This window comes from Poecilia formosa, unplaced genomic scaffold, assembly GCF_000485575.1.
Source record: "Poecilia formosa unplaced genomic scaffold, Poecilia_formosa-5.1.2 Scaffold27, whole genome shotgun sequence".
Classification (NCBI taxonomy): domain Eukaryota; kingdom Metazoa; phylum Chordata; class Actinopteri; order Cyprinodontiformes; family Poeciliidae; genus Poecilia; species Poecilia formosa.
The window spans coordinates 619,301-645,415 of NW_006799966.1; the positions used below are offsets into that span (position 1 = coordinate 619,301).

At 38.1% G+C, this 26,115-nt stretch overlaps 2 protein-coding genes across 6 annotated transcripts in view; both read left to right on the forward strand.

Moving 5' to 3' along the window:
- The first annotated feature begins 753 nt into the window (after positions 1 to 753).
- LOC103135696 (vimentin A2) lies at positions 754 to 6,643 on the forward strand. The gene is made up of 9 exons (XM_007548548.2): positions 754 to 1,383; positions 1,612 to 1,672; positions 2,997 to 3,092; positions 3,319 to 3,483; positions 5,351 to 5,476; positions 5,571 to 5,791; positions 5,922 to 5,965; positions 6,044 to 6,129; positions 6,210 to 6,643. The coding sequence occupies exons 1-9, from the start codon at positions 857 to 859 to the stop codon at positions 6,249 to 6,251; spliced, it is 1,368 nt and encodes a 455-aa protein (XP_007548610.1). The 5' UTR covers positions 754 to 856; the 3' UTR covers positions 6,252 to 6,643.
- An 879-nt stretch (positions 6,644 to 7,522) lies between these two features.
- pde1cb (phosphodiesterase 1C, calmodulin-dependent b) overlaps positions 7,523 to 26,115 on the forward strand; it is a 96,486-nt gene continuing 77,893 nt past the window's right edge. For 2 of the 5 annotated variants that reach the window (XR_001661680.1, XM_016669662.1), the window contains exon 1: positions 7,588 to 7,799. Coding sequence is in view for 3 of the 5 variants with exons in the window: in XM_016669663.1 (XP_016525149.1) it covers positions 7,538 to 7,799 (262 nt within the window). In the remaining 2 variants the exon portion in view is untranslated. Of the gene's footprint in view, positions 7,800 to 19,354; positions 19,797 to 26,115 lie in introns of those variants that run through there. The other 3 variants (XM_016669663.1, XM_016669665.1, XM_016669664.1) reach the window with 3 other exon arrangements.

Genomic DNA, 26,115 nt, shown 5'->3' on the forward strand with positions numbered 1-26,115 from the left:
GGGATTTCACATCCCAGTTGAGCATTTTTCCAGCTATTAGTTGGAGTGTTAGTGGGATTTTCCAATTGTGTAGCTAACCATTAGCCATACAAGCTCGTAGTAACATTATATTTATCTTCATTTCATGCTTTAGTAGAGGAACAGTTACACCCTTGATTTATTGGTAGACAGTCAGTACATATTTATACCTGCAACTTCCAAGGCAGAATCTCCTTGTTGTTTATGAATCTTGCACTGGTGCACTACTTTTCTCCTACACAATTTTCCATTAATATACAATTTATTTGTGAATTACCTTTGTGGCTTACTCTTCTTGTTTTGACATTTGTCTTCTGGAGGACTGTCAACAGTTTTCTACATGGTTGGGTAGACCATGATATGATCATAATATTACATGTCTGTGTTGAAAATAATTTTCATTGGTCCTATTTATTGGCCAAATTTTCTTTATATTTTATCAGCCTTTAAAAAAAAAAAAAAACAAACAAAAAAAAAACATTTCAGTTAAGTTTAACTTACCTTACTGAAACAAGCTGATTTAACGTTTCTATAATATTCACATTTATTTAGATGCACCTGTATAACAATTTGTCTTATTTCTGTAAGGAAAAAAAACATGTAATGCTGGATTTTTATGAGCTCTGAAGGGACATGCTGGTGTGCTTTCTCAACTTTGATTGGATCATCAACGTGTCGCTCAAGTCCCCGTTAAGTAATTTGCATAAGGAGGGGACTATAAATAAGTAATATGTCAGGGAACGCCTTTCCAGGCGCAGTCCGCTGATGCACCAGGGGTTGCAGCAAACTGCGACCACTCTGCTCTGCTTGCTGATAGTTTGAAGAAGACAGCAGTGGGATGTCCTACAGAGTAGCTCCGCATTCTTCCTACAAGAAGATGTTTGGCGGGGAGCGTAACGCGGCCAGGAGCAGCTACTCCAGCCGCCACTTCTCCAGCCCGCTGCGCTCCTCTCGGGCGTCCTTCGGGCTCTCCTCCGCTCCGACCATTTACTCTGCCAAGACCCAGAGGCTCCGGAGCAGCGCGGCCATGCCCCGACTGGCCTCCGAGAACCTGGACTTCTCCCTGTCCGACGCCATCAACAGCGAGTTCATCACGAACCGCACCAACGAGAAGGCGCAGATGCAGTCTCTCAACGACCGCTTCGCCAGCTACATCGAGAAGGTGCGCTTCTTGGAGCAGCAGAACAAGATCCTGCTGGCCGAGCTGGAGCAGCTGCGGGGCAAAGGCACGTCCCGGGTCGGGGATCTGTACGAGGACGAGATGCGGGAGCTGCGGTGCCAGGTGGACCAGCTCACCAACGAGAAGGCTCGGGTGGAGGTGCACCGGGATAACCTGGCCGACGACATTGGCAGGCTGAGAGACAAGTAGGAGGCGTGGCACTTCTTCTTCTTCTTCTTCTTCTTCTTTTTTTCTTCATCTTTGCCTCTATAAAATGAAGATTTTGCAGCACAGAGAATTTTAACTGTATATTACAAATGTATCTAAGGCTGCATTTTAATTCCATTTTAATGTGTATAGGCATGCAAGAAATGCAAAGAAAGCCAGTAGGCCACAAAATATGAAATATTGTTTCGCTGTCTGTTGTTTTGCAGGTTGCAGGATGAAATGTCCCAGCGGGAGGAAGCAGAAGCCAATATGCAGAGCTTTAGACAGGTGATCCACTGTTGAAATCATATATTAGTATTTAAGTTTTTGGAATGAAGAGATGGGACACTTGTCAGTCCTCAGAAGTAAAAGACGATGATTCCTGGGTCTTCCACTGCCCCACCTTTCCAACTTTCCCTATTAAATGAAGCTTAAAACCCTAAAAACAGATCATAACCAGATCTTTCTCCTTTTTTAGTAATTTCTGAGCTCTCATGTTTTTCATGTATCTGCAGAGACAGTAATGCTCTCCACTGTTGGCGCAACAACAGATTTTAGCCATGGTTCACAGACCGAGACAAAAGGCCAAGTTTTGGCTGTTGTGTTAAGTCAGGCCTGCGACGAGAAGAGAGATTTTTTTTAAAAGTCTGACGGGTTGCAGCAAATGAGCTGGACACCGCAGCACAAAAACAGTGTGGATAAAATGTGGTTATCAGAGCGAGAGGACAAGCCACCATGTGACCTGGCTGTCTCGTTCCTGGGAGAGCCTCAGCTCAAAAGAATGTCTTTTGTTTTTGGTGTTGTCAGAGATCGTTCCCTGTCACCAGATTCTGAGTCATGTGAATAAATTCATAGGACAGCCACTGGGCATAAAAGGTAACATAAAAAAAAAGCACCATACACCATCAATATTTCAAGATGCAATATTTTAACCTTGTGTGTGTGAATGGCAGGAAGGAAGTGCCAGCAGGCTGCCTCGGCGGCACACAGACAACAATGCGTGGCCCGCGGCCGGCTCCTGCTCAGTCAGGCAGACAGTCACTCCACCAGCCTTGGGCTTGTTTGGGAAACCCTGCTGAATAGTTCACTTTGTTTGTGGAATTAGCACCGGGGCAAATCTGCTTCATTCGCTGATACCCCAATTACAAGCCTGCCAATGCCCCAACAAAGCAATGCTGCAGGACAGAATGAACATTTTCTGGACCAGGAGGGTTTTAAACATTTAGTTTACGCAAAATAGATTGCTATGTGCAGTTGTTTTAAATGGAAAGCATGCAGTTCATTTATTTAATGCAGCCGATTACTGAATACTGCTTTGCTGGAACAAAAATTTAAACAAAGCAAGAAGAAAGTTTAAAAAGAAAAAAAACATCTGTATCTAACTAGTTGATGAGATGAAAGACCCTTATACTAATGAGTTCATCAGAGCAATTCACCCATTCAGTTAAAATCAACTGAAGGCAAAGTTGATTTCTGCATGCTGTGTTTGCAACATTTGTGAGTTCTCTTTGCAACTTAAATGCATTTTTTAAAAATATGTCAGCAAATCCATTATGCATAATGCATGTCACCTTTCCAAGTCACCTTATTAAGACTCAGTGTTGTGGTGCAGGATGTGGACAATGCTGCCCTTGCCAGACTGGACCTGGAGCGGAAGGTTGAGTCGCTCCGGGAGGAAATTAACTTCCTCAAGAAGCTGCATGATGAGGTAAGCATTCCTGTTTTGTTTTTTTTTGTTGTTTGTTTTTTCTGCAGGCAAAGCGGAAACGCGCTGCTGTACTTTGCACGTGTAACTGCCTGCTGTATTAAAGGCAGCGCTTGGGAAAGCCAAATCATTGGAAATATGTGTTAATCTGTTCAGACTGGTAGAATTTAGATCCAAATAGCTTTTCCCAAACAAACAGGCAAAATTAAAAGAAACTGTTGTGTGGCAGGAAATGCTGGAGCTACAAAACCAAATCCAGCAGCAGCAGCATGTGCAGGTGGACATGGAGGTGGCCAAGCCAGACCTGACAGCAGCTCTGAGGGACGTCCGTCTGCAATACGAGAACCTGGCCTCTAAAAACATCCAGGAGTCAGAGGATTGGTACAAATCCAAGGTGAGGGCCGATGAAATGGAAGTATTGGCCAATTCAGTTCAACTTAATATTTTTTTCTTTATTCAGGCCAATTTTCAACAAATGTCACCTTAACCCTTTCATGCATCGTAGTCACTACAGTGGACATCTATCTAAAAGCTATTTTCTTGTGCTTCTTGTGGATTTTTATGTTATAAATGCACACAGACCACTGAAGTGGACACTAATGCATCATACAATACACTATCGACCGACCCGGTCCCTCCTTCTACTGTAGACAACTCGTTCAGGTAAAAAAAAAAAAAACATTGAGACATCAGATAACACTTAAAGACCAATACTACTGGTGTATTTTTCAAATAACTTTGCATTTGGAGAAATTTACAATTGGTCACCTAAAAAATAAAATAAAATAATTTTTTTCCCTACATTTTTTATGCCTTAAGAAAATAAAAAAAAATTTGGAAGAAAAATCCTGACACAAAGGATCATAATTCATGCATGAAAGGGTTAAGACAGTTTACAAGACAAACTGTAAAATTCATATCAGTTATGTATAATTAATTTTGTTCCAGATTCAATTCCAAAACATTCAGTTCTTTCCAAAAGCAGTCTACTAACTTTTAATAAAATGCATCCAAATTCACCTAAGCCTTTAGTGCCAGTTAGTGAAAAGCTTCCACGCTGTGAAAGCTCAAACTATCTCCACAATATTCCAGCTCAGTTTCATTGCCGAGCTGCCATGACAAGTTGTTGGTTGAGAAGACAAAAAAAGAGACAGAAAAAAAAACACAGAAGCATCCAACCAAACTAATTTTTATGGAAAAGAAAAACAAAGAGTACAGTACCAATGGCTTACTCAGTGCCAAAAAAAGAGACAAAACAATTACAAATGCAAAAATAACTTTTTTATTTTTATTTGATAAGCTAGACACACTCTAATTTTACTTGATTATTGTAGAACTGGAAAAGATAAACCGGAGCTCTAAAATGTATGCTGCATGGTTGCCCTATTAAAAAAAACAGACATCCAAGAGTTCGGATGTTGTCAATCCGCTATGATGGCAAACCAAGTTTGTACCATTCTCGAACTGAAATTTAAATTGAATCTGCAGAAAATCCTTGCAAAGGCTGTCCAGGAGTCGCATAACTACAGAAAGATCTGGTTAGATATAGTCACTCTAACAATAAAACACATCAAAAAGGAAACTTTTATACCTAGTTCCAAAAGAAGACAGGGAGCCTGGCTAACTGACAGCTGAAATCTGCTGGTTTCACAGGAGAGGAGTTTCCTGTGGAGACAAGAAAAAAAAAAAAACTAAAAGAATTGTAGTGAAATGGAGAATAGATCAAATTTTGTGTGTTTCAGATCAACACACAAAATTTAGTGACAACTTTAAAGACGAAGTTGACCAAATGTGACTCTGGGAATCTTACTTTGCAACAAGAAGAATTACAAAAAGATTTGATAATATATCTCATATAAATATGGTAACAGTTTATATTTTGCCGTTTTTTACAGTCAGTGTTAGTTTGATGGTTCTTTATCTGCATGGAACAGCAGATATAGACAATGAATGGGGGTTGGATGGATTTTTTACTGTAAATTCCCATTCTACATAACATAAACCTGACTAAATGAGGGACGCAAACAGGGATTGGTTCCTATTTCATAAAACAAATTTATTTCAAATCCTTTACAGTCGCTAAATTGCTCCAGCCTCTTTCATCTCCACATTTCATAATTTACACTCTACCTACTATATCCTTTAGTTTCTGACTCATCATTTATTGAGTAGTTGATTTTTTCTCTGTTGTGTCCTTCAGAATGTCTGACTCGCCTTTTTTTTTTTCTTTCTTTTTTTTTTTGTGCCCCTGCGATTTTAAGTTTGCTGACCTCACCGAAGCTGCAGCTCGGAATAATGAAGCCCTGAGATTAGCCAAGCAGGAGGCCAACGACTACAGGCGTCAAGTTCAGGCACTAACCTGTGAGGTGGATGCCCTCAAAGGAACGGTGAGTCTGCAGTTTCAGGCTGTCTTGAAAACAACTATTTATTCAACACTTATTTTTTACTTTTTTGTCACTGTTTTTTTTTTTTTTTTTCCAGAATGAGTCCTTGGAGCGCCAGATGAGGGAAATGGAAGAGAACTTTGGCCTGGAGAACAGTGGCTACCAGGACACCATCAGCCGCCTGGAGGTGGACATTCACAACATGAAGGATGAGATGGCCCGTCACCTCCGAGAGTACCAGGACCTTCTCAATGTCAAGATGGCCTTGGACATTGAGATCGCTACCTATAGAAAACTGCTGGAGGGAGAGGAGAGCCGGTAACAACATGTCTTAGAAATGTTTAGCGCTCGCTGGGTGTATGAAAGAAGTATGAGCCTTCATTTCATTGATAAAAGATGTTACTTTGTTTAAAAAAAAAATGGTGGGGTTTTTCCTCTTTCTTGGCAGGATCTCCACCCCGTTGCCAAACTTTTCTTCTCTAAATCTCAGAGGTAAGGTTGGTGTTTACATTCATTTCACCAATATTAGCTTTTTATTTCATTAATAGATGTTACTATTTATTTCCTTAGATGGATTGGCTGATTCAAAATCTCATTTTGAAACATCAACAACGAAGAAAGTTCTCATCAAGACCATTGAGACCAGGGATGGTCAGGTATGGCATGCTCTAAGTGATCTAAAGTCAGTTTCTTGACAGATTTTAGATTTTCTTTTATTTTTGTTTGGTTTTTTTAGGTGATCAATGAGTCAACCCAGAATCACGAGGACATGGACTAATAGCGTCTTTGTCCATGTCAAACAAGCAACACAAGCAATAAGAGGAAAACAACATTTCACTGGAGCTACAAGCAAGAAAATAAATCTATGACACAAACAGAAAACAGCTTTGAAAAGTGCCTTTATGTGTGAAGATCCAGTGAGCCTGTTCTAGCTGACAGACTGTTATGCTTTTTTGTTTGGCTGAGAGTGCTTAAGTCACATTTGTCTTGACATAGTTATGAAAATCAGCACACATTTAGCATAGCAATTTTTTTCCGAGGTCGGCAAAAAACTTTTGTTTGTAACCAAAGTAGTGTTTGATCAACAAAGCATGAACCACAACAAATCTGTATGCTGAAGAAGTCACGATTACCTGTTTGCAGCAATAAACTATGAAGACTATAACTCAAGCAGTGTGGACGAGTGTTTGTTTGAAGGTATTTTACCTTCTCAGAGGGTTCCCTTCAAATAGGTTCACGACTGTGTTCTCATTTTAATAAAAAGTTGTGATATATCCCAGCAGACGTTCATAAAGCAATAACATCACCAACTGAGCTTTCCAAGAGTATTAAAATCACAGTATCCTGAGTTTGAAATATAAAAAATAAGCTATCTAGAAGTCTACAAGTGAGCTTTGCTGCCATCTGTCGGCCAAAGACGGATCATTACAGTTACTTTGCATTTCTATTCAGCGCATTTCTTTTCAGCAGGTTGAACCAACTAAAAGGTTCTGTCATTTTTTTTTACTTTGTTCTTTGATACATTTGTTGTTTTATTGTGTCCAGACCTCGTGAACATTGACTGAGGTAGGTAAAAAGTAGGACCATGTCCAACAAAGTTTAAACATTTTCCATGATCATGATCTCACCTCAGTATTTCCCCTCTTTAATTCGGAATTGTTGGGTCCTCCTCCTATTTTAATAATCCTGGAAACTTGTCGGCGGCTAATTAATGTCGCTTGTTTTCACCTGTTTGTCCCGGGAGATCGGTGTGTTTGTCGACAGAGCAACTTTCTCCATGTGACGTGTCTGCCGGAGGAAAGGAAAACAGGCAGAGCAACAAACGGTTTCCGCTAAAACTCCGACGTCTTGTCCGTTCTGTTGCTTGTTGCTTTTTGGCACCCACGTTTCTCAACAGATATTTGACATGGGTCAAATATCTGAACCGTGACGAAGGTGGACTTTTCGGGGTTTTGTTTTTCTTTACGATTTTGAGTAGTGTTGAGGAAAATGAAAGGCGAACTCAAGGGAACTGGTTAAAAGAAAGCCTTTACTAAATAAAAAAAAAAAAAAGCTTGTTTTGTGATGGGTTCGGTGACTTCTGCTCTGACCAGGACGAGGAACGCGTTGGTGAAAGTAGGTTCCCAGCCGGAGAACCACGACCCGGAGAGGAGCCGGTCCGCTCCGGAGTCGGACCGGCCCAGGAAGAGGAGTAAAGGCTTCAACGTGCCGGGCCAGACGGGTCGGCAGAGCTCCCGCCAGTCGCTGTCCGAGGTGCTGAGCAGACAAGACTCCGACGGAGCCAAACAAAGTTCAAGGAAAAAGCCTGCTGAGGTTCAACAGAGCGGTGAGTTCATGAGCTGGAAAACAAACGCAGCTTCCTGTTTATGGTTTAATGGTATTTATTTTACAGTCTTTTCAAACGGAGATCTTTTCAAATACATGAACAAAAAGGCATTTATGTGTTTGAAGTTCAAACTTGTTTGTGCATAAATATTGATGGCGTTCATAATGAATAAAATATTTGGGGTCCTGTGTTGCATCTCTATAAGTTCTTATTTATTCAAAAGTGTGATAAATTCTAACACGCTGCTTGGATTTTATTCAAATTGACTCATTATTCGTTGTTGTTTATGTTTAATAGCCGAATCAACAGAAATAGCATGTGTTTAAATATTCTTCATTCACAATCTAAAAGCTAATTAACCCAAAACATAGAGTTCTGCAGATCCAATCCTTAGATTGCATTAGTTTTATGAATTCCAGTATCATCTTTGCGTGGTCTTCAATGGTAAGGGAATCATAACTTATATCTCAACAGACTTTCACTGTTCTTTGTGCTTTTCAGCAAAAATAAGAACTATTTATAGCACAAGACCACATAATGCGTTTTTCTTGACGTCATTTGTCCATTCTACATGTTAAAAAGAACCAAACATCATCAACTGGTTGTTGATTTAAAGAAACCGGACTGGTAACAAACTTTTAAAATGTATTTAACAGAGTAGCTTGTGGGACTCTTCTCTGAAACTATGAAAATATGCCAATAATTTAGAAAAACTCAGTGTTTTTAAGTTTAACAATAGCTCTATGCCTCGCTGCTCAGGGCAGCATTGTCTATGGAATGGCATTGATTGCATTTAAATAACTGATGGCTAATTATCAATGCTCTCAATAATCACTATTCTTCCTCATGCAAAGTAATTATGAATTTTCAGTATAACAAATACAGTATACATTATACTTCAATTCATGCATGCATTTATTTATATTTTATTTTCAACAAATACTTATTTGTCCCATGTTTATGTACAAAATCAATGAGTTTATGTTTTGATATAAATTGAACTATTGTGGGCTGCACAATGTTTTTTTATTGAAAGTGTTTGTAACACTTTAACATCCATTATATTAGAAACAATTGTGCTGCATATATGCTGCATTAACATATTGTAGTTTCAGTGGAGTCTTTCATGCATATTTTTTATAAATAATTTAATTCAAATTAAGAGTAGAACTTGGGAATTTGCAGAACCATATTCCAATATAAAACTTTAATGCCTAGTAGATCAGTTGCTGCCTAATCGGTAGGGATGTTAGTTGTCTCACAGATTTAATCTGGGCATTTTACTCAAACTGCATTACTTGCTATCTTAACATCAAACTAGTTAAAAATATATAAATCTTGTGATAAGGAATGTTAGATTTGGTTTATGATGGGGAACATTCTGTCCCATGCTTTATTTTTATTCTGCAGCTCTCTGTTGTTCCGCTCTCATATTTCTTTACAGATGAGAGCAACTGGTCACTTTAGAAGATCAAAAGAATATGCTGCTGAAAAAGTATTCATTGAATGAATGCCGAGCTCTTTGAAGGCCGATCACAATACAGCATATCTCTACTACCAAAGCATCTCTTTGATGTTTGAGATATCCGTGAGATTGAAATAAGCAAAACTGACAGCTCCATCTATCTGAGCAAATTCACAACAGCAGAATTTTTAAATATGTGTTGAGAGCACGCAGGAACACTCACATTTGGAAACTATAAAATATGCAGTACTCTGCAAAAGTAATCCTGGAACAGGAGTTGTTATCATTTGTGCATTACAAACAGAAAAAATATACATGTTTTTATTGGATACCGATATGATATCGAAACAAAATAGGGCACAATAGCAAAAGAAGGCTGTGGGAAAATGACACATGATTTTTCACATTATTTTACAAGTATTAATGTGAAAAGTGTGACTTGTTATTCTATTCAGCTGCCCTTGTCTGTGGTACTTCTACATGATTTAGTATCATAATTTACTTCCAAAAAGTAAAAGGTACCTTAACAGCCAATCTGTAAAGGCCTTACGGGAGCCTGATAGTGGCAAAAGTCTAAAAGTCGTCTATTAAGTAAAAATAGTTCATTTTGCATAATTTGATTGATTTCACCGTAGCTGCCGAGAAAATGTGTCAAAATAATCTCGCATGTAGGATAAGCGTCTTACATAAAAATCAAATCCTGTTGGCTGCTGTATATAGAAATCCAGATGGCATCATGAAAGTCTTTTGTGGTCTTCTAGTTTCTGCTGTTTATCTTCATTTTGTCTTGCTCCATTACTGTCATCTCTGCTTTCAACTCCCTGTCTGTCCGTCTCAGAGGGAAAAAAAGCCTCTCCCTGGTCGGTTCCCCAAATATCCTCTGTACTGTGGCGTTTCCATGACCATATGACAGTGTCGACTCCTGTTGAATTTCCTCCACGCTCCCCAGTGAGGCTGATGTGTAATAAAGAGTCTCATCATGACTCCCAGCCTGACTGTACACTCATCTGTTCCCTCCTCCTGATGAACAAACACACAGACACCTGCCTCCCTGTCAGCTTATTAGCTCATTTGGTCGGGTCCCCTCAGTGACAGGCAGACCCAGCAGCGTAACAACCTCAACTGTGATTTAGTTATTAGGAAAGCCATTTCTCATCTGTCCTGACAGCTGCAGAACATACTATCTGAGCCATCACGAGTCTGTACAACACAAGATTCTTATGTATGTATCGATTTAAACAGGCTCATTTAGGGTTCAGCATGTGACGAGTCCTCGAAGGTGTTGTACAGTCAGTCAGTCAACAAGATGCAAAAAAAAATAATAATAATAATAAGCTGCTGTGATTATCAAAAAACTGTTGTTATCCTGATCTCATTTCCAACTGTGGCTCAAGAAATAGGTCATCTTCCTGAGTATGTTTCACATGAGGAACTAGACTTAATGTTGTAGGTTCGCTAAGATGAATTCCTTTTCAAAACTTTTTGTTTTGAAAAACTAAAATAGTTTTGATTCTTCTGGCTGTAGTCAGAAAGAAACTGTAGGATCATTTTACTGTTTCCTTATGTTATTTGTAATAAGTACATGCTGTGATGGTTTCAAACATCTCAGAGGACTATAAAAAGAAATTAAAACATTTGTCCAAGTCGTGACATGTAATAAGATGTTAATAAGAATCTAACATACAGTTTCAACTGGATTTTACTAATAGTTCATGGTTAATTAGCTCTCTATTTAACTCTAGGTCGATTTATTAACAAACCATTTGGTTAAAAGCATAGCAACTCCTCAAAGAGAGGTGTGAAATATGACCTCCCACTTTGCTGATTTCTCGTAAGATCTTTTTAAATATTCTGCTCTTCTTTGTTCCTTTGAACGAATATGAGTAATTTTTTAATATTCTTCAAAACAAAAGTCCAACACTCCGGTCCTGAGGGGTTGAAGTCCAGCAAATCTCAATAAGCTGCCCCAACACACCTCTTTCGAATGATTGTTCGACCTCCTCAGCATGTCAACGAGTTCTGAAGAGGCTCCTTAATTATCTATTCATTTAATTCAAATATGTTGAAGCAGGAGAACAGGGAAGCCTGGAGAGCACCAGCCCCTGAAGACTGGAGATAGGGACAAACAAACAAACAAACAAACAAACAAACAAACAAACAAACAAACAAACAAACAAACAAAAAGAAACACAAAACATTTATGGTAAAACATTGTGGATGTTCTGAAGCCTCTCACGTGTGCAAAAAAGATGCAAAGTCAATGTATGGTTTGTTTCTGGCACTGTTATGCATAAATTCATATAACTTTGGAGATTTTCATGCAGATCTTTTTTCACAAGCTATTCGTTTAGTAAATCAGTTAGTAACACAATAATAGGGTTTTATTGCCATAGGGTTTGTATTTGATGCAAAACCAGTTTTTAAGCATCTGCTATTGGAGTGGCGGAGGCTCAGAGGTAAGGAGTTTGTCCTGAACCCCCCCTCTTACCATCTTAGTCACCTTTTTGTTGTGTCGTTGTTGGGAAAAACCCTGCTGGGGACGGTCATGAGGCCTGGAGGCACCGATTGAACGGCAACCTAACATTGTGCGGATTGGAGTACCGTGTTGCTTCCACCGTCAGCGAATGTGTGCATGAATGGATGAATGACTGAATGTTTTGTAAAGCAATTTGGAGTCCTACAACTTGATAATGTTTTATACAAGCACACACCATTTGTCATTGTTGTTAAAGTTTAATTTATGCATACTACCTCCAGAAGCGCTACTTTAAGCAGCACGTGCAGTTCTGATTATGTAGAGGAAAGAATGCACAAGTATGCACGGATTTTTAAAATATGTAAAGTGGCAAGAAGTTCATAAACAAATAGTCATGTAAACATTAGAATAGTACTGTTTGGATATGTGAATATGTGATATGAATTTAATATTGTGGTGATATTATATGAATAAACAATAAAGCCTGAAGAAAACATCATTTAAAGTTTGACAGAAGTAGTGCTTTGCCTTCAAAAGTATTCATACTGCTCATACGAATCAGAAGAGAGTGCCTTGGATTTGTAGTCCACCCCCTTTAATCTGAAACCTCTAAATGAAATCAATTGCAACATAATTTATTCAGAGCTGCATCTAATTTAATTTCGCAGAAAACATTAGTGAACATGTCATGTGGTGGTATTTGACATTTTTCAACACATGGTCCAGACAACACAGGTTCGCTGTTTCACTGAGTTGTTTTTAGGGAGATGCCTGCTGTTTGAGAGATGTTCAAAAGCTTCACATTTGTTTTGATCACTGACCAAAGACTTTTTCAGCTGACTTTGCCTGCTTTACTCTGAAACCATGCTGGTCTCTAAATCATTAGCTAAACCCGTGCAAGCTTTTGGCTCAAAACATCTTTTCCTCACATTTTCCGTCGTCTTTTTGCAGCAGGATCCAGATGACGATTCACGAAACTCTGTTTTGTCAGCTCATTTCCCTGCGGTTTGCAACACAGGCTAACATTATCCTTAAAGGTTCCTCTAATGAGTATTTAGCAGGGGAAAAGGCAAGCTCCCTGGCACCTTATGTGTCTTAATTACATGTATGTGTCACTGTGGTGACAGTGGTGTGGGCTCTGACAAAGTGTGTGCCATTTCATGGTGAAGGGGAGACCTTTAATGAGCTTGTTTTTCAGTGTTGTTGTGTAGTTAATTTCATTAAATGTGATGAGCTGGCATAACAATCAGAAAGCCTCAGTATGTATAAAACTAGAAATAAAATCACATAATTAGAAACGTTCTGAAAATATGTAAAATCATTATCTGTTCAAAATGACGTTTATTTAGATCATTTTATATGCTTGTTATTGTTACAAGCATTAGCTCGCTAAAAATTTTTGATTTTGTAATGTTTAGATCACTTTTCTGCAAGAGGAAATCTCCAATCCAACCAGTTTATGCTCACCTCCCTTTATCCTCACAGATAATTAATGTCTATTGATGATTCCCTGTCTTAGTGTTTGATGACCAGATCAAAGGTTGAGCAACTGTTCTTCCTCTGTGAACACCAGTGAAAAAAAACAAAACAAAACAGGTGTGTTTTTGTGCTTGCAACCTACTGTATTGCAGTTTTAAAATTGTTTATTTCTAAAAATAACTTTCTCAACAACAACAAAAAAAAAATCGAGGAAAAGTGATGGCAAATCACACAGGTGCGCAAAACTGCTGTCACAATCTGACTGATCTGTTGCATTTTTCACAGGCACACATGCAGATAATTAAAAACGGTGTAATGGCTTATGTATAAAAATGGTGCTACAAAACTGGTCCAATGAGTGCTATTTGCTAAATTAAACTCTTATCATCTGCTGTGCAGTGTAACCAGCTTGTCAGACTGGTTCTCCTGTTGCCTAGTGATAATCATGTTGCGATGATCCTTGAAGCAAAAAGACCTCAACAAGGATTCAGTGGATATTCACTAATGCAATTACACTCAACTTTATTTCTTCATATTTTGCTTTAAATGTAAGTTTTATGATAGATTTGCCACATTCATTTCTGCTCAGTTTTTGTGGCTGACGGGCTTTGTTGTCGACGGCTTTTTCTTTGTTTACCTCCTGAACAAAAATCAATGAATCATTTAAGCACTAAAAAGGCTACCAAAGAGATTAACCAATTTTGTCAAAACAGCTGGTGGGAAGCCTATATAAACTGGAGTTTTTGGTGACGCTCACATATATCACACCACTGCCACCACAGTGACATTCACATGTAATTATATATTTAACTAACTAGTTTTGCTTGTGTGAAACAGAAATGGTCTTAATGAGGTGGAGGCCGGTGTTTATATCCAGTTGTCATTGGGCGAGAGGTGGCGTGCATGTTGGACAGGTCAGCAGTCCATCACAGGGCAACGCAGAGATACTCAGGACAAATAACCAGGCACACATACACATACACACACTCCTCACACAATTTTGCAGAGACCAATTTACCTAACAGTGATGTTTTTGGACTGTGGGAGAAAATCAGACATCACTATTGGCATGTTTCTTGTAAATCCAGGAGAGAGAGAGGAGACACACCTGATTGGATTTCCATCTTGGTAATAGTATTAAAACAGGAAAAAAAACAAAAATATTGCTGTGTTACTTCCTGATCTCCACAGAGCAAGGCAGGAAATTATTCTAGCCCTGCGAAGCAAATTAGTTTCTCTTTAATACATTTCATACTCAAGAACTAAATCACCATCGCCATAGTTTCTATGTCTCTATTTGCCTTTTTGTAAATCTTCTTACTCATTAAATTATTTCCTTCGCAGTGTAGGATACACATGTTGCTGCCTCTTCGCATGTCCTGATTAAAATGTGAAATCTGGTTTACTCCCCGGGGAAAGCTGGTATATATCAGGAACTGTCTGCTACAGCTGTTACTTCTCTCATGGGTTACAGATGGCAGGCTTGTTGCAAAAGAGGAAATTTCACTTGGAGGTGCTGTTGGATCTTTATATAGACATTATTAGAACACCTATGAAGCTGATGCTTACATTTATAATTTGGCATATAGACAGGAATGAATACAAGTAGTTCCAACTAAATTCATTACATTGGAAATTTCAAGATGCAAGTTAACTATTATGTCAGAAGCATCTATTTTTTTTTTTTTTTTTTTACCAGTACGCCAAACTGACTTTGTTATCCTAACATGAGGGTCTTTTTTGATCACATCAATTACAGTTGTGATTCTGATCACTGGACTCGTAAATATGCTGCAAGTCCAGTTTCATTTTCCTAGCAGCTTGACTTTTTTTGTGTGTTTTGCTTTCTACAGCCTAAAGACTTGGGATGATCATAATTTTCTGGTCTGTCATTTCCGAAGTTTTATAATCAGGATATTTTTTTCTGTTCCCTTTATATTAATAGACTGAATAATTTTTACATTAATCCCAAGTTCTACAAAAAAAAATGAGTTTGTGAAAACTCTAGTGAGATTTTTTTACCACTCGTACAGTGGTAAAAAAATATTGAGATATTCCTAGGTCAGGGATGTTAATAATCATTTTTTTACTGCTAAGTTTGTCATTTCATTGACAGTATAACTTCAAACTTATCAATAAATATATGATCAGTGTTGCTTACTTCACAACTACTTAGTCTGCATTAAAACTCAACATGGGTCTGTATTAGATGTGTTGGACAATGAAATAACTGTGAGTAAAAATATTACCATTTTATGCTATAGTGCTGTTAAGACAAAAATGTGAATAACAATGGATAATACAATCTAATTTCTTTACCAATCTAATTTATTTTATACAGAATAGACACTTTTTTCCTGCATAATTATTTAGATTTATAATTGCTACATTTAAAAAACATTATTCCTTAAAGCTTTGCTGAAAAAAAAAAGATGTCAGACAGATTCAAACACACACTTTCCTCAATCAAATTGTAAAAAGTAAAAAAAAAAAAAGAAAGAAAAAACGAAATTAGTTACCCCTGTTATGTCTGGAGGAATGGGCCAAAATTCCAGCAAACTAAAGTGAGACGTTTATGGAGAGGTACCCTAAATCTTTAACCCACATTACACAAATTTAAATGTAGCTCCAACAAAATCTATTGTCTAATTAATATTATAATTTGGAATTTACAAGATATAAATAATTCTTGTAATCCTGATTGATCTAAACCAATGGAAAATAAACGTAAAAGAAGATGTCTGGTGCATAGAACTATTTTTCTTTAACTATTTATTGCATCTCAGGTACAACATGAGCATGAATGACCAGAAGGAGGCGATCTCTATTTGTTAATCCAACAAACACACTCCTTGTAGCACACTCACACCCCTACTCAGATGTTAACAGTCATTTAACAAAAAAAAATAAAAATGCTAACTTCAGGGGGAATTTAATGTTAACCTGGACATTTATTGTAATTATTTGCTTTTAGCACCACAGCAACAAAGTACCGAATCCCTCCACATACCTCAGCTTTTGTACCCCCACAAGCTTTTATCAGTGTTGTTTGAAAAGCTACTATTTAAACTTTTACTAGGCAAAATATAAAGTTGTAGAAGACTGCACTGTCACCTAAAACACTATAAAAATAACACCAGAAGTACTCCAGTTCTTCAGTTAAGTGAGTTATATAATCTCCACTCTAGCCCTACGATGCATTATTAAGCGGGCAGGTTTGAGCATACTGCAACACATGTAAATACCTGCTTTTGGATGGAACAGTTTTATATAAAATACATCCCTTTAATACATATTGACTCTAAATTACACATTACTCCTGGCTATTTTAACATTATTAGTGACACTGTTTATTATTTTTGGAACACCATTAATAAGGCTGGCACGACTGAGGCTCTGTGTTTCTTAGATAAGATCATTTATCATTGTTTGAATGCAGGTTGCTCATCCTTGATGTGGTCATTTATGCTGTTGTTTCTTGCTAACTACTTTTCTACAACCTCGTCGTTATTATTATTATACTGGGAATGCTTTAGTAAAGAAAGTTTCCTTTCACATAATGTCGCTGTCACGTTTGAAAAAGCCTTGGCGTTTTCAAAAATGCACAACAGTGCATAAAGAATATCTTGAAATGTAAAAGTAACGCAAAGTGGGTTTCTTTACGAGTCTTTGCAGGCAAAGAAAGCGTTGCATCTTTAATCAGCAGACAGTTTCACAATCATGTAGTCAGGATCCTACAAGTCTCTGGCCATGTTCTCAACTTGAAGAGTAAATTGCTTCATCCAGGTTAGATCACAATCTGCCTCAAGGGGGAGAATACAAGTATTTTGATGTCTTGTTTATCAGTGACAGAGCGAGAGATAGATTGAAAGATTGAGATATTGTCTGCAGTAAAGTGGGCTCCATTCTGGTGAAGAAAGAGCTGAAAAGTAAAGCTCTTGATTTACTAGTTATACGGATCATCACTGAAGGAACAAAAGCTTCAGAGAAAAGGTAAGAATCTTTGAGTAGAGATGCTGCTACTTTGAAAAAAACGTCAGCTGAGGTGGTTTGTTCATCTTATTAGGTGGGTGTAGGGTGGAGGTTTTCCAAGCACATACCAGTAAGAGGCGAACCAGGGGCAGATCCAAAATGAACTGGAAGGACTATATCCCAGAATGAACTACAGAGTGCCAATAAAGAGACAGATGTCTAAAGTCCCTTGCCAAATAATGTTACGCTTTGTTTCATTTGGACCAAAAACTAGTTCACTTTTATTGTAACATAGCTCTAAACAATAAACATACAGAGCCTATGAACTTTTTTTTTTACCTTTTGTCTTGTTATAACCACAAACCTCAATTTAATCTTTTTGGGATGTTTTGTGTTTGGCTAACAAAAGATTATGACATGGAAGTAGAATAATGTATAATTTAAAAAAATCTTTTAAAATCTTTGCTCCTTCTTCTTAGAAAAATTACTCAAACTCAGGTCATATTTGGAAGGAGAGCGATTTTCTTTCTTCTTTTTTTTTTTTACATTTCTACAACGCATTGGACTGTACTGTTCTTCCTACAAAGGAAGTACATACCCACAGTATAATACTATGAATGGCGTGTTTGATGAACATTTTTATTTTTATTTTTAAAGGTAATTGATTTTAAAGGTAATTAAAAAAATAAATAATTTCTTTCACTTCACAAAATCTGAAAAAGTTCAGGAGTTGTGAGAACTTGAACACAACTGCAGACTTCAAAAGATTAATTTGACCTTAGAAAATATAAAATCCTCTGCTATGCACCCTAACAAAACCCTAACAAAACATAATGTCATAGAAAATATTTAGCTCAATTCCTACAACATGGTTATTAATCTGTAAGCCTGACAATGTGGGAGTCTGCACTGATGTAGAGATACTACATGTGCTGTCTAACCTTATCACCTTGTCATGGGTAATAAAGGGTTCATAAATCTGGCACACCTAAAAGTGGAAACAAACACATAAACTGAAGATAATTAACTAATTATGCTCTCTCTTTGTGATTAAAAAAATCCATTAGGATGTGTAAATCCATTGTTTCCAGTCAACAGGATTGTTTACAAGCTCTTTATTAAATACAGGGACGTGATAATGCTTCTAAATCCCCAAGCTTTGTTGTCACATTGTGTTTGTCATGTTGCACTGATTGTGGCTGTTTTTAGCCAAGCTGCTCAGTTGGAATAAACTCAGAATGAGGGCAAAATGCGCAAAATGAAGGCGCTTTTCTGTCAAAGGTATACGTGAGACGCGGTCTCTTTGAAATGATTCGGATTGCTTTACAGTCGGCTTGACAGACCTCATCAGCGAGAGTGAGCTGCTGAAATCAGACGTGTCGAGAAGCTGTGGACGGTGCCGAAACAAAGAATCGGATTCTGGAAACAACTTGTCATTTTAATTTGCATATCTTATTAAAAGGGCTTGTTTTATTGAATTTGGGAGAAGGTCATGGCAGAAGCCCTCATAAAGAGCACTCGGGTACCAATCAGTGGGGAGAATGAAACATGGGGAAATGACATAACTAAATGTCAGATGGTGCAAACATGCTGAGCTTTTTTTGCTTTTTGCTGTACACATCAGAACAGATGAGGGGGGTGGGGGGGAATGTATTGGTAGGAATATGATAAAGTTGAAAAAATGTATTCTTTTTGGATAATATGTCCTTGCACTAGAGTTAAATGTTTATCATTCAGATGAATACCATGTATGCTTCTACTGACCTTCAAAAATCTGTGCCAAAAATTAAAAAGTATCAGCACTGATTTAATGATTAGCTCTGACTAAACACAGATTATTACCCTTCCACAGCTTTGCTTACTGTATGACACTATGTAGGGTTAGGTTACCTTTTCTGTACGTCTCCAACTGTTTGAGAAAAACTATAACAGACTCCCGTAACCTTTTGCCTTTTTATCTCTCTGAGCTTTTGTTCTCTTGCTATAAATTCTTGACAGTAGGTGGAGTCACGTTCACTCAAACACCTCTAGAGATGTCCTCTCTGCCTCACCACCACCACCCCCACCACCTCCACCGCCACCCACCACACACACCTACTGTACCTCTTGGGAAAGAGTGATGAGGAGAGAGAGAGAGCGGGGAGGGAGGGAAGGAGAAAAACCGAGAGGAGGAAAAACAAATCAGAGAGCCGTAAGCTCCTTGAAATGAGCTTGTTGAGGTGTGAGGTAAACGGAGCGAAAGGGAGAGAAAAGATTAGTACAACAAAGACTCTGGGAAGGGGAAGGGCTGGAGAAATTCTCCCGCTCTGCTTTTTGTAGCGAGAAGTGGAGAGAGTCTGACAGTTTCTCCTCCAGCGCTCAGCAGCAACCAGAGTCAGAGGGCTGCATTTTTCCTCTCTCATCTCCACGAGTGGAGTTACATTAACGAAGTGAAACAGCACAACGCAACTGACAAGAGGCGCTGAAACAAGGTTATAGAGAGTTGGGGGTGGGGGGTGGGGGCGACCCGAGGGTGCTGAAGTGATGGAGGCTAACTCTAAAAAGCATCGATTTAGGAAGGGTCGTAGTGCCACCTTCAGCATTGATGGCTTCAACATCACCATCGGTAAGAAGAAGCATGCAAGGCATGAGGAAACTGTTTGCAGGCTATCTCAGTGTGCATACGTGTGTGCATGTGTGTGTGTGTGTGCATAAGGATCAAAATACATGTGGGTCTGATATCCCGTGCTTCTGTGCGATGAGGCATCTGGGACCAACTGAACGTGTTCAAAGAAAGATCCCATTTGTGCGTCTCTGAGAAACTGAAACATTAGTTCATCTGGCTGAAGTTAGAGCTCGCTTCTATAATGCAACTACACCATGGAAACAAGGGGACTTAGGACTAACGCTGACGTCACCGGGAATTCATTGTATTGTCTTGACAACCACAGTTGATGAACTTGTGTTCTACTTAATCTTTTTTTTTTTTTTTACTCTCTCGCAAGAGTAGGTGATGAAACCTGTTTGTAAATAGAACAACTTGAAGATTTCCCAAGCTGTCGACAGCAGATGATTTGCGTCCTTAGCAGACTGAATTTAGTTTTGCAACTTTTTCTGTGTTTGAGGAACCTTTGTTTTCACAACACATGTACAAAATGTGACGCTAGACAAAACATGCTGGCTAGTCATGAGGCACTTTTGTTTGGTAATCATAAGAAAAAAAAGGTGCGTCCACATTCTGGCACGAGACTCACCGTTGTTGACAAAAGAAACTGCATTTTAAAGCCACCTGTCGTATTCTTTATTGCTCACTGTTGCAAGCCATATGGACATTAACTTCCAAGTATAAGTAAATCAGATAAGGCTAAAAACTGTGCCTGCACTTTTGCCACACCCGCATCATTGTTGCTATGGGGGAGTTTGACTCCAGTAGATGTAAATGCTGGGTGAAAGGCAACATGGGATGGTTTCAATATAACAGCCAGAAATGTAAAATTATGTTATTGCGATAATAGATTGATTAATAAATTCTACATTTATATCATCTGCCAATTTTGAGTTTGTTTAATTAACTTAGATCTACGTTAAAAACTAAATCAAACAAACCAAAAGAATTTAGCATTTGTGTAGCGAGTGTGGCTGAATTTGTGGCGTGGGATGTGGACGTTTATGAAAGCATCGGTGTGTGAATGTTGTATGTACGGTGTAAATCAAAAGCAAACCTAAAAACGTCATAACTGCTGGATGAGCTTATTATTTGAGGACCAATCAGGTTTAAGCATGCCGGGAACGTTGAGCCCTGGTGATTACAATCAGTCCCACTTCACCTCAGAGGCAGCATGTCAAATTTCAAGGCAGGCAAACAGAAATATTATTATGTCTTTAAACAAAGTTGCCCGTCTCTTAAGTTTTTAGAATTTTTTTTCTTCTTCTTCATGTGTAATGGATATGGTAAGCACACAAAATGAGGTAACGTTTGTAACAGATCATTTCATTCAGGTGAATGTCTGCTTTCTTGTAGTTGCACTCTTGTATCTCTTGTATGGCAATTATATACAAATATAAATAATTGCATTTCAGTTTATGCACAGCTGAATTGATGAGAACACAAACACTTTCTGGAAAGCTGTATTTTACACTCAGCATTTGCTTAGATTGCCTCCACCGTTTTCCTTTTACACAATAGTCTCCTGTCATCTTTTGGCAATACATAAGATGAGTTACACAACGGCGAGTGTAAAATTGTAAATGCCATGGATATGTTGAAAATCTGTCACCTCTAACACTTTTACTTAGATTACACTATATTTCTCCACTTCTTCATCTTGTTCTGCTCAGTATTTCTCAGATGCAACACATGGGATTCGAATTAATGAGAAAATCACCTTTGTGACAAAACCTTGTAAGGACTGTGGGCCGCAAGGTTGCTGAGATCAGTTTTCCTGGAAACGGTAGATGGCAATCTCTAATCTCAGGCAAACAGCACAAATCTTCTCGATAAGCTTTTTCAGACAGGAATAAAAAAAAAAAAAAAAAAGTTACATGCTCTGCACAAATCGGAGACTATAGGCATTGAAAGCTGCTCTAAACGATTTTATCATTGCACAGACAATACATTATATTTTCCTCCTACATGATTGCATCCTCTTGAATGTAAAAAGCATCTCAGTAACACGTGTTCAGTATCATGACAGTCCTCTCCGACGAGCATGGCCGTTGTCATGGTAAACCACAAGTGTCACAATCAATTGCTGACTGGCCTTAGGTTTCAGCCTGCACAGCACCACCTCCTCTGATGCGTGACTCCCAACCGCTGCTGCCTCATTGCCTGCCTTGACTCGTGTTTTCTCCTCTATTAAACTCTGAACCTGAACTGTAGCTGGCAGCCTCTGTGTGGATTCCACGCAAGGTGTTTTGTCATGTTTTAGGCTTATTAGTGTAGCTGATGTTACAAGACTCATGTGGAGAAGTGCAATTTTGGCCTTTTAGCTGCTGTCTTGGAGTGCCCAGCAGTAAAGGCCCTTTTTCTTGCAGTTTAAAAAAAAAAAAAAATCACCTCTCTTTTTGGTTTCTATTTGTTCTGTTTAAGTTTGTATCCCACAGTACGATTTGTGAAAAGTATTTTTTTTGTGTGTGCCAAATTCGAGCACTTCATTGTTCTGCTTAAACCCTAGGTTGTAATTACCAACAAGCCACTTAGTCTTTCTTTCTCAAAAGCCGATGTAAGAACAGCAGACAATTGACTTGTGATTCATTGTCACTTTCTTGATAAATGTTGGCCCAGCATGAGTTCTTCCAGCAGAAAGATTTGTTCTTGCACACCAAAGTAATAATTGTTCTTTCCATCTGATTTTTAATACCCTTGTATGGAAGTCCGAGTTAAGCAAAAAATGACTGAGGAGATGCTTTTCGAGTATGTTAAAGTGATGGTGATACACAAAATAGTAAATGCTAAGTAAAGACTAAGTGACTCCTTTGTAGGTAAAATGTAAATTGTTTTTATGTGAACATTTGAAACCGGCGTGATTAGCAGCGGTAAAACCTTAATCCTGGTTCTGATTGGTTGTTTTTCACTGGGAGCAGCGCAGTGGAGGAGCTCACATTTTCACCATCTCCTGCAGTACTCTCATGACATAATGACAGTTTTGACAAACGTGTAAAAAATATATATTTTTTGTAAAAGTTACATGCTGCAGGTTCTTACCAATCTTTAAGTCATTATAATCACTTTTACATTTTCGCCTTAACCTAAGAAGTAAACTGTTATTGAAAGAAAGCCACAATCAATCCCATTCAACATTTATCACAACCGTAGAAAAAAAGTTCCCTGGTCAGATGGGACCAAATCGAAATTTTAAGCTTACATTAAAAATGTTTTGTGTTGCACAAACTAAGATTTGCATGTCACCTTGAAAACACGATCCTCCTGATGATTAATGGTGGTGGCAGCACCTGTTTTCAATTGAACATGTGGCAAGACTTTAAAATTGCCACTCACAGACACTCTGTCCACTACTGCCATACACCACCTCAACGAGATTATAAATTATAAAAGTTTTCTTTTTTTTTTTTTTCAAGAACTAATGAGGCACCTTTGCTATGGTTGGATATTGCACATTCTGTTCCATCGCATGTGTACAGACATGCATTTGCAGCCTAGAATTTGGAATTGAATAGAAAAATTTAACAAACAAGAGAACGTTAACATACTGTATGATTAATTTAAGCATAATTTCAGCACAGTATGTCTCTACACACCCGTTTAAATTACGAGGTTGCTGCTCCTGCTTCCCCTTTGCTTTTGCAGACATCTGTCCCCGACGCTTTCACAGTGTTGGATCTCTGTAGCTTGAATTTGAGTTGTGAGATTTTTTTTTATGCGTCTTTATGACCATCAATAGAAGAACCAGCTTTGAAACTTCATCAAGAAAGACGTTTGAAAGTGTGGTGCTGCCTGTTTTCCACAGAGACAGAATAATTGGTCATTAAAAATCACGCAAGCAGTTCAGATCTTCTGTACAATCACGATTATATTCAAGGAATGCTCTCGTTTACCCACCAGGTTAGATAATCTTTTTAGTGGAAACTTATTGCTTTATTGTCTGTGTTTGGTGAGGAAAGATGAACAAAAACGAAAGCTAAAAGCAGAAGGACACAGAGTCAAAGATCAGTGAGCACAGTGTTGAAGTTAGACACCATACACACACTTACTTCTGTTTCCATGGTGAGAACATAATCCTGTTTTTGTCTACTTTTTTTTCTCATGACATTGAAAACATTTTTCCTCGCTTGATGCTACTTGTCTCACTCTCTTTTCTGATCAATAGCTTCCCAGCTTTCTTTTTGTTTTCTCTAAGAACCCACAGCAGCAGCAGTGTAATTACACATATGACAAGGTGACATTTTAAAATGTTGTGAAATGTAGGTAGTTGGTGCTGTACAATTTGTGGCAGATGTGGATTGTGTATTTTCAGAAAATATTTGCACAACCAGCCTACAAAACTGAAGTATTTAAGGCCTTACTGATTTCTTTTGTTTTACATCATCCTATTACATATTTCAGATAATCAAAAAAGGGATCACAATAAGATAATCTAGTTAAATTCAAAAGACATTTCCAAAAGATTACTTTATATTTAAAAGGAAAAATGCTGTCCAATCCACTCCAGTGTTGGAAAAGTAATAAGCTAATAACTGGTTCTACCATCCTTAGAGGGAAGAACTGCTTCCACCAAGCATTATAACTGGTAATGAGTCTTTCATAACACTGAAGATCAATTTTGGCCCTCTCTTTATCCGGACGTAATTTCAACCTTGTGCTTCATGTCTTTCTGTTTTCCATTCCGATTCAAAAACAGCATCCGTAGCTGCTTGTCTGGCTGTTTAAGCAATCTGTTCTAGCAACGGCATGAATTTTGTTGCTCTGTCACCCCACTGTTGCAGGTTGTTGCATTCCTAAAATTCAGGATTCATTTTTCAACATAATCCTGAGGCAAAAAGTGCTTCTAAAGGCGAAACACTTTTGGATGGGTGAGGCGACATCTGCTCTCTTGTGTCTGCCTACACTCACCTCACTCACATGCATTTCTTCCCGAATAAATATATATATAGCACATGTGCTTGCTACATATATTTTTATGTCCCCAATAAGCAACCACATGTTCCTCGTCCTTTTAGAACGCCAGTAACAAGTAGTAGTTTTGTTTTTTCATGGCAGGGGAAAAAAAACAAAATAAAAGTTGGTTTTTGTTTATTTGTTTGTTTTTGTTGTGTTTCATGGTCATGTGTTGAAAACCAATGTAAAGGGCAATTGTAATATTTTTGGTTCAAACTTCTATTTTAGTTTTTCTGAATATAATAAGTTATAGGTTCCTAAAAAATTGAAGCAAATTGGAAGAGGTTGTGGAAAAAACTCAAGACGCCAGTCTTAAAAAATGAAAATCCCTAAAACCCAAGTATTTAAAGGGGTGTGCTTTCTTTTTACCCTTACTGTATGTCAAATGATGTTGTTGAAAGATTATTACGAAAGATAATGTGGGTCGACTCTAGATCACATCGTGCACATTTCTGCACAAAATCATCTCACTGAGTGCCTACCGACCATTACTCTAGTAATTACATCTATCTGAGTACATGCATTAACCCGCTAACATCAACCATGTGGCCTTTCAACAGGGGTCTCCACAAATCTAATTCATGTTACGTAACTCCAGTAGGTACGTTCATCTATAACACTGTAAGAAACAAAGTGTGAGATTGATGATTTGGCCCCTTTAGACTTTCAAGTGCAACTCATCCTGTGCAAAAACGCCGAGCTTCTCCCACATTCACTTCTGAGCCCCACTCTTCACAAAACACATCGAATTCAGCATCTTAGACACTTTTCTGTGGTGGAGGCACAGTGACCTAAGTTGTTGTGAGATACGCATTTCTAGTTCAGGGACAATGAGTTCCAGCTGGTGTGTTTAAAACACGTTTTAGTTTGTTTCTGTTTGCAGCTGTTACATGATTTTCGTTATGGAAAAAATGAAACTCTGCAAAAGAAAAAAATACAACGTTCAGTCGTTGAGACAACAAATTAATTACAATTACAGTTATTACAATTAGTGCCATAAAGTAAGGGTGAAACAGATACATTTCTATAATAGTGCATTGTCCAGAATATCTTTCAACGTGATGCTGGCATCTATGTGGCGTTTGCATTTGGATGTTATTGCTTTTCAATGATCCATACTGTGTACAGCAGTAAGAAAGACAGCTAACTTAACAAAGCATGACCCTAAAACTCTGAGGTTATGTAACCAGACACGCTTCTCCCACAAGAATTTGAACAATTAACCACAACAGGCTATTTTGATTAGAGGCTCTCACTTTGGAAGCTTAGGCACATTGCTAGTTGAATTCAATTAAGTCATGTGAAATGGAAAAGTATGCAATTACCATTT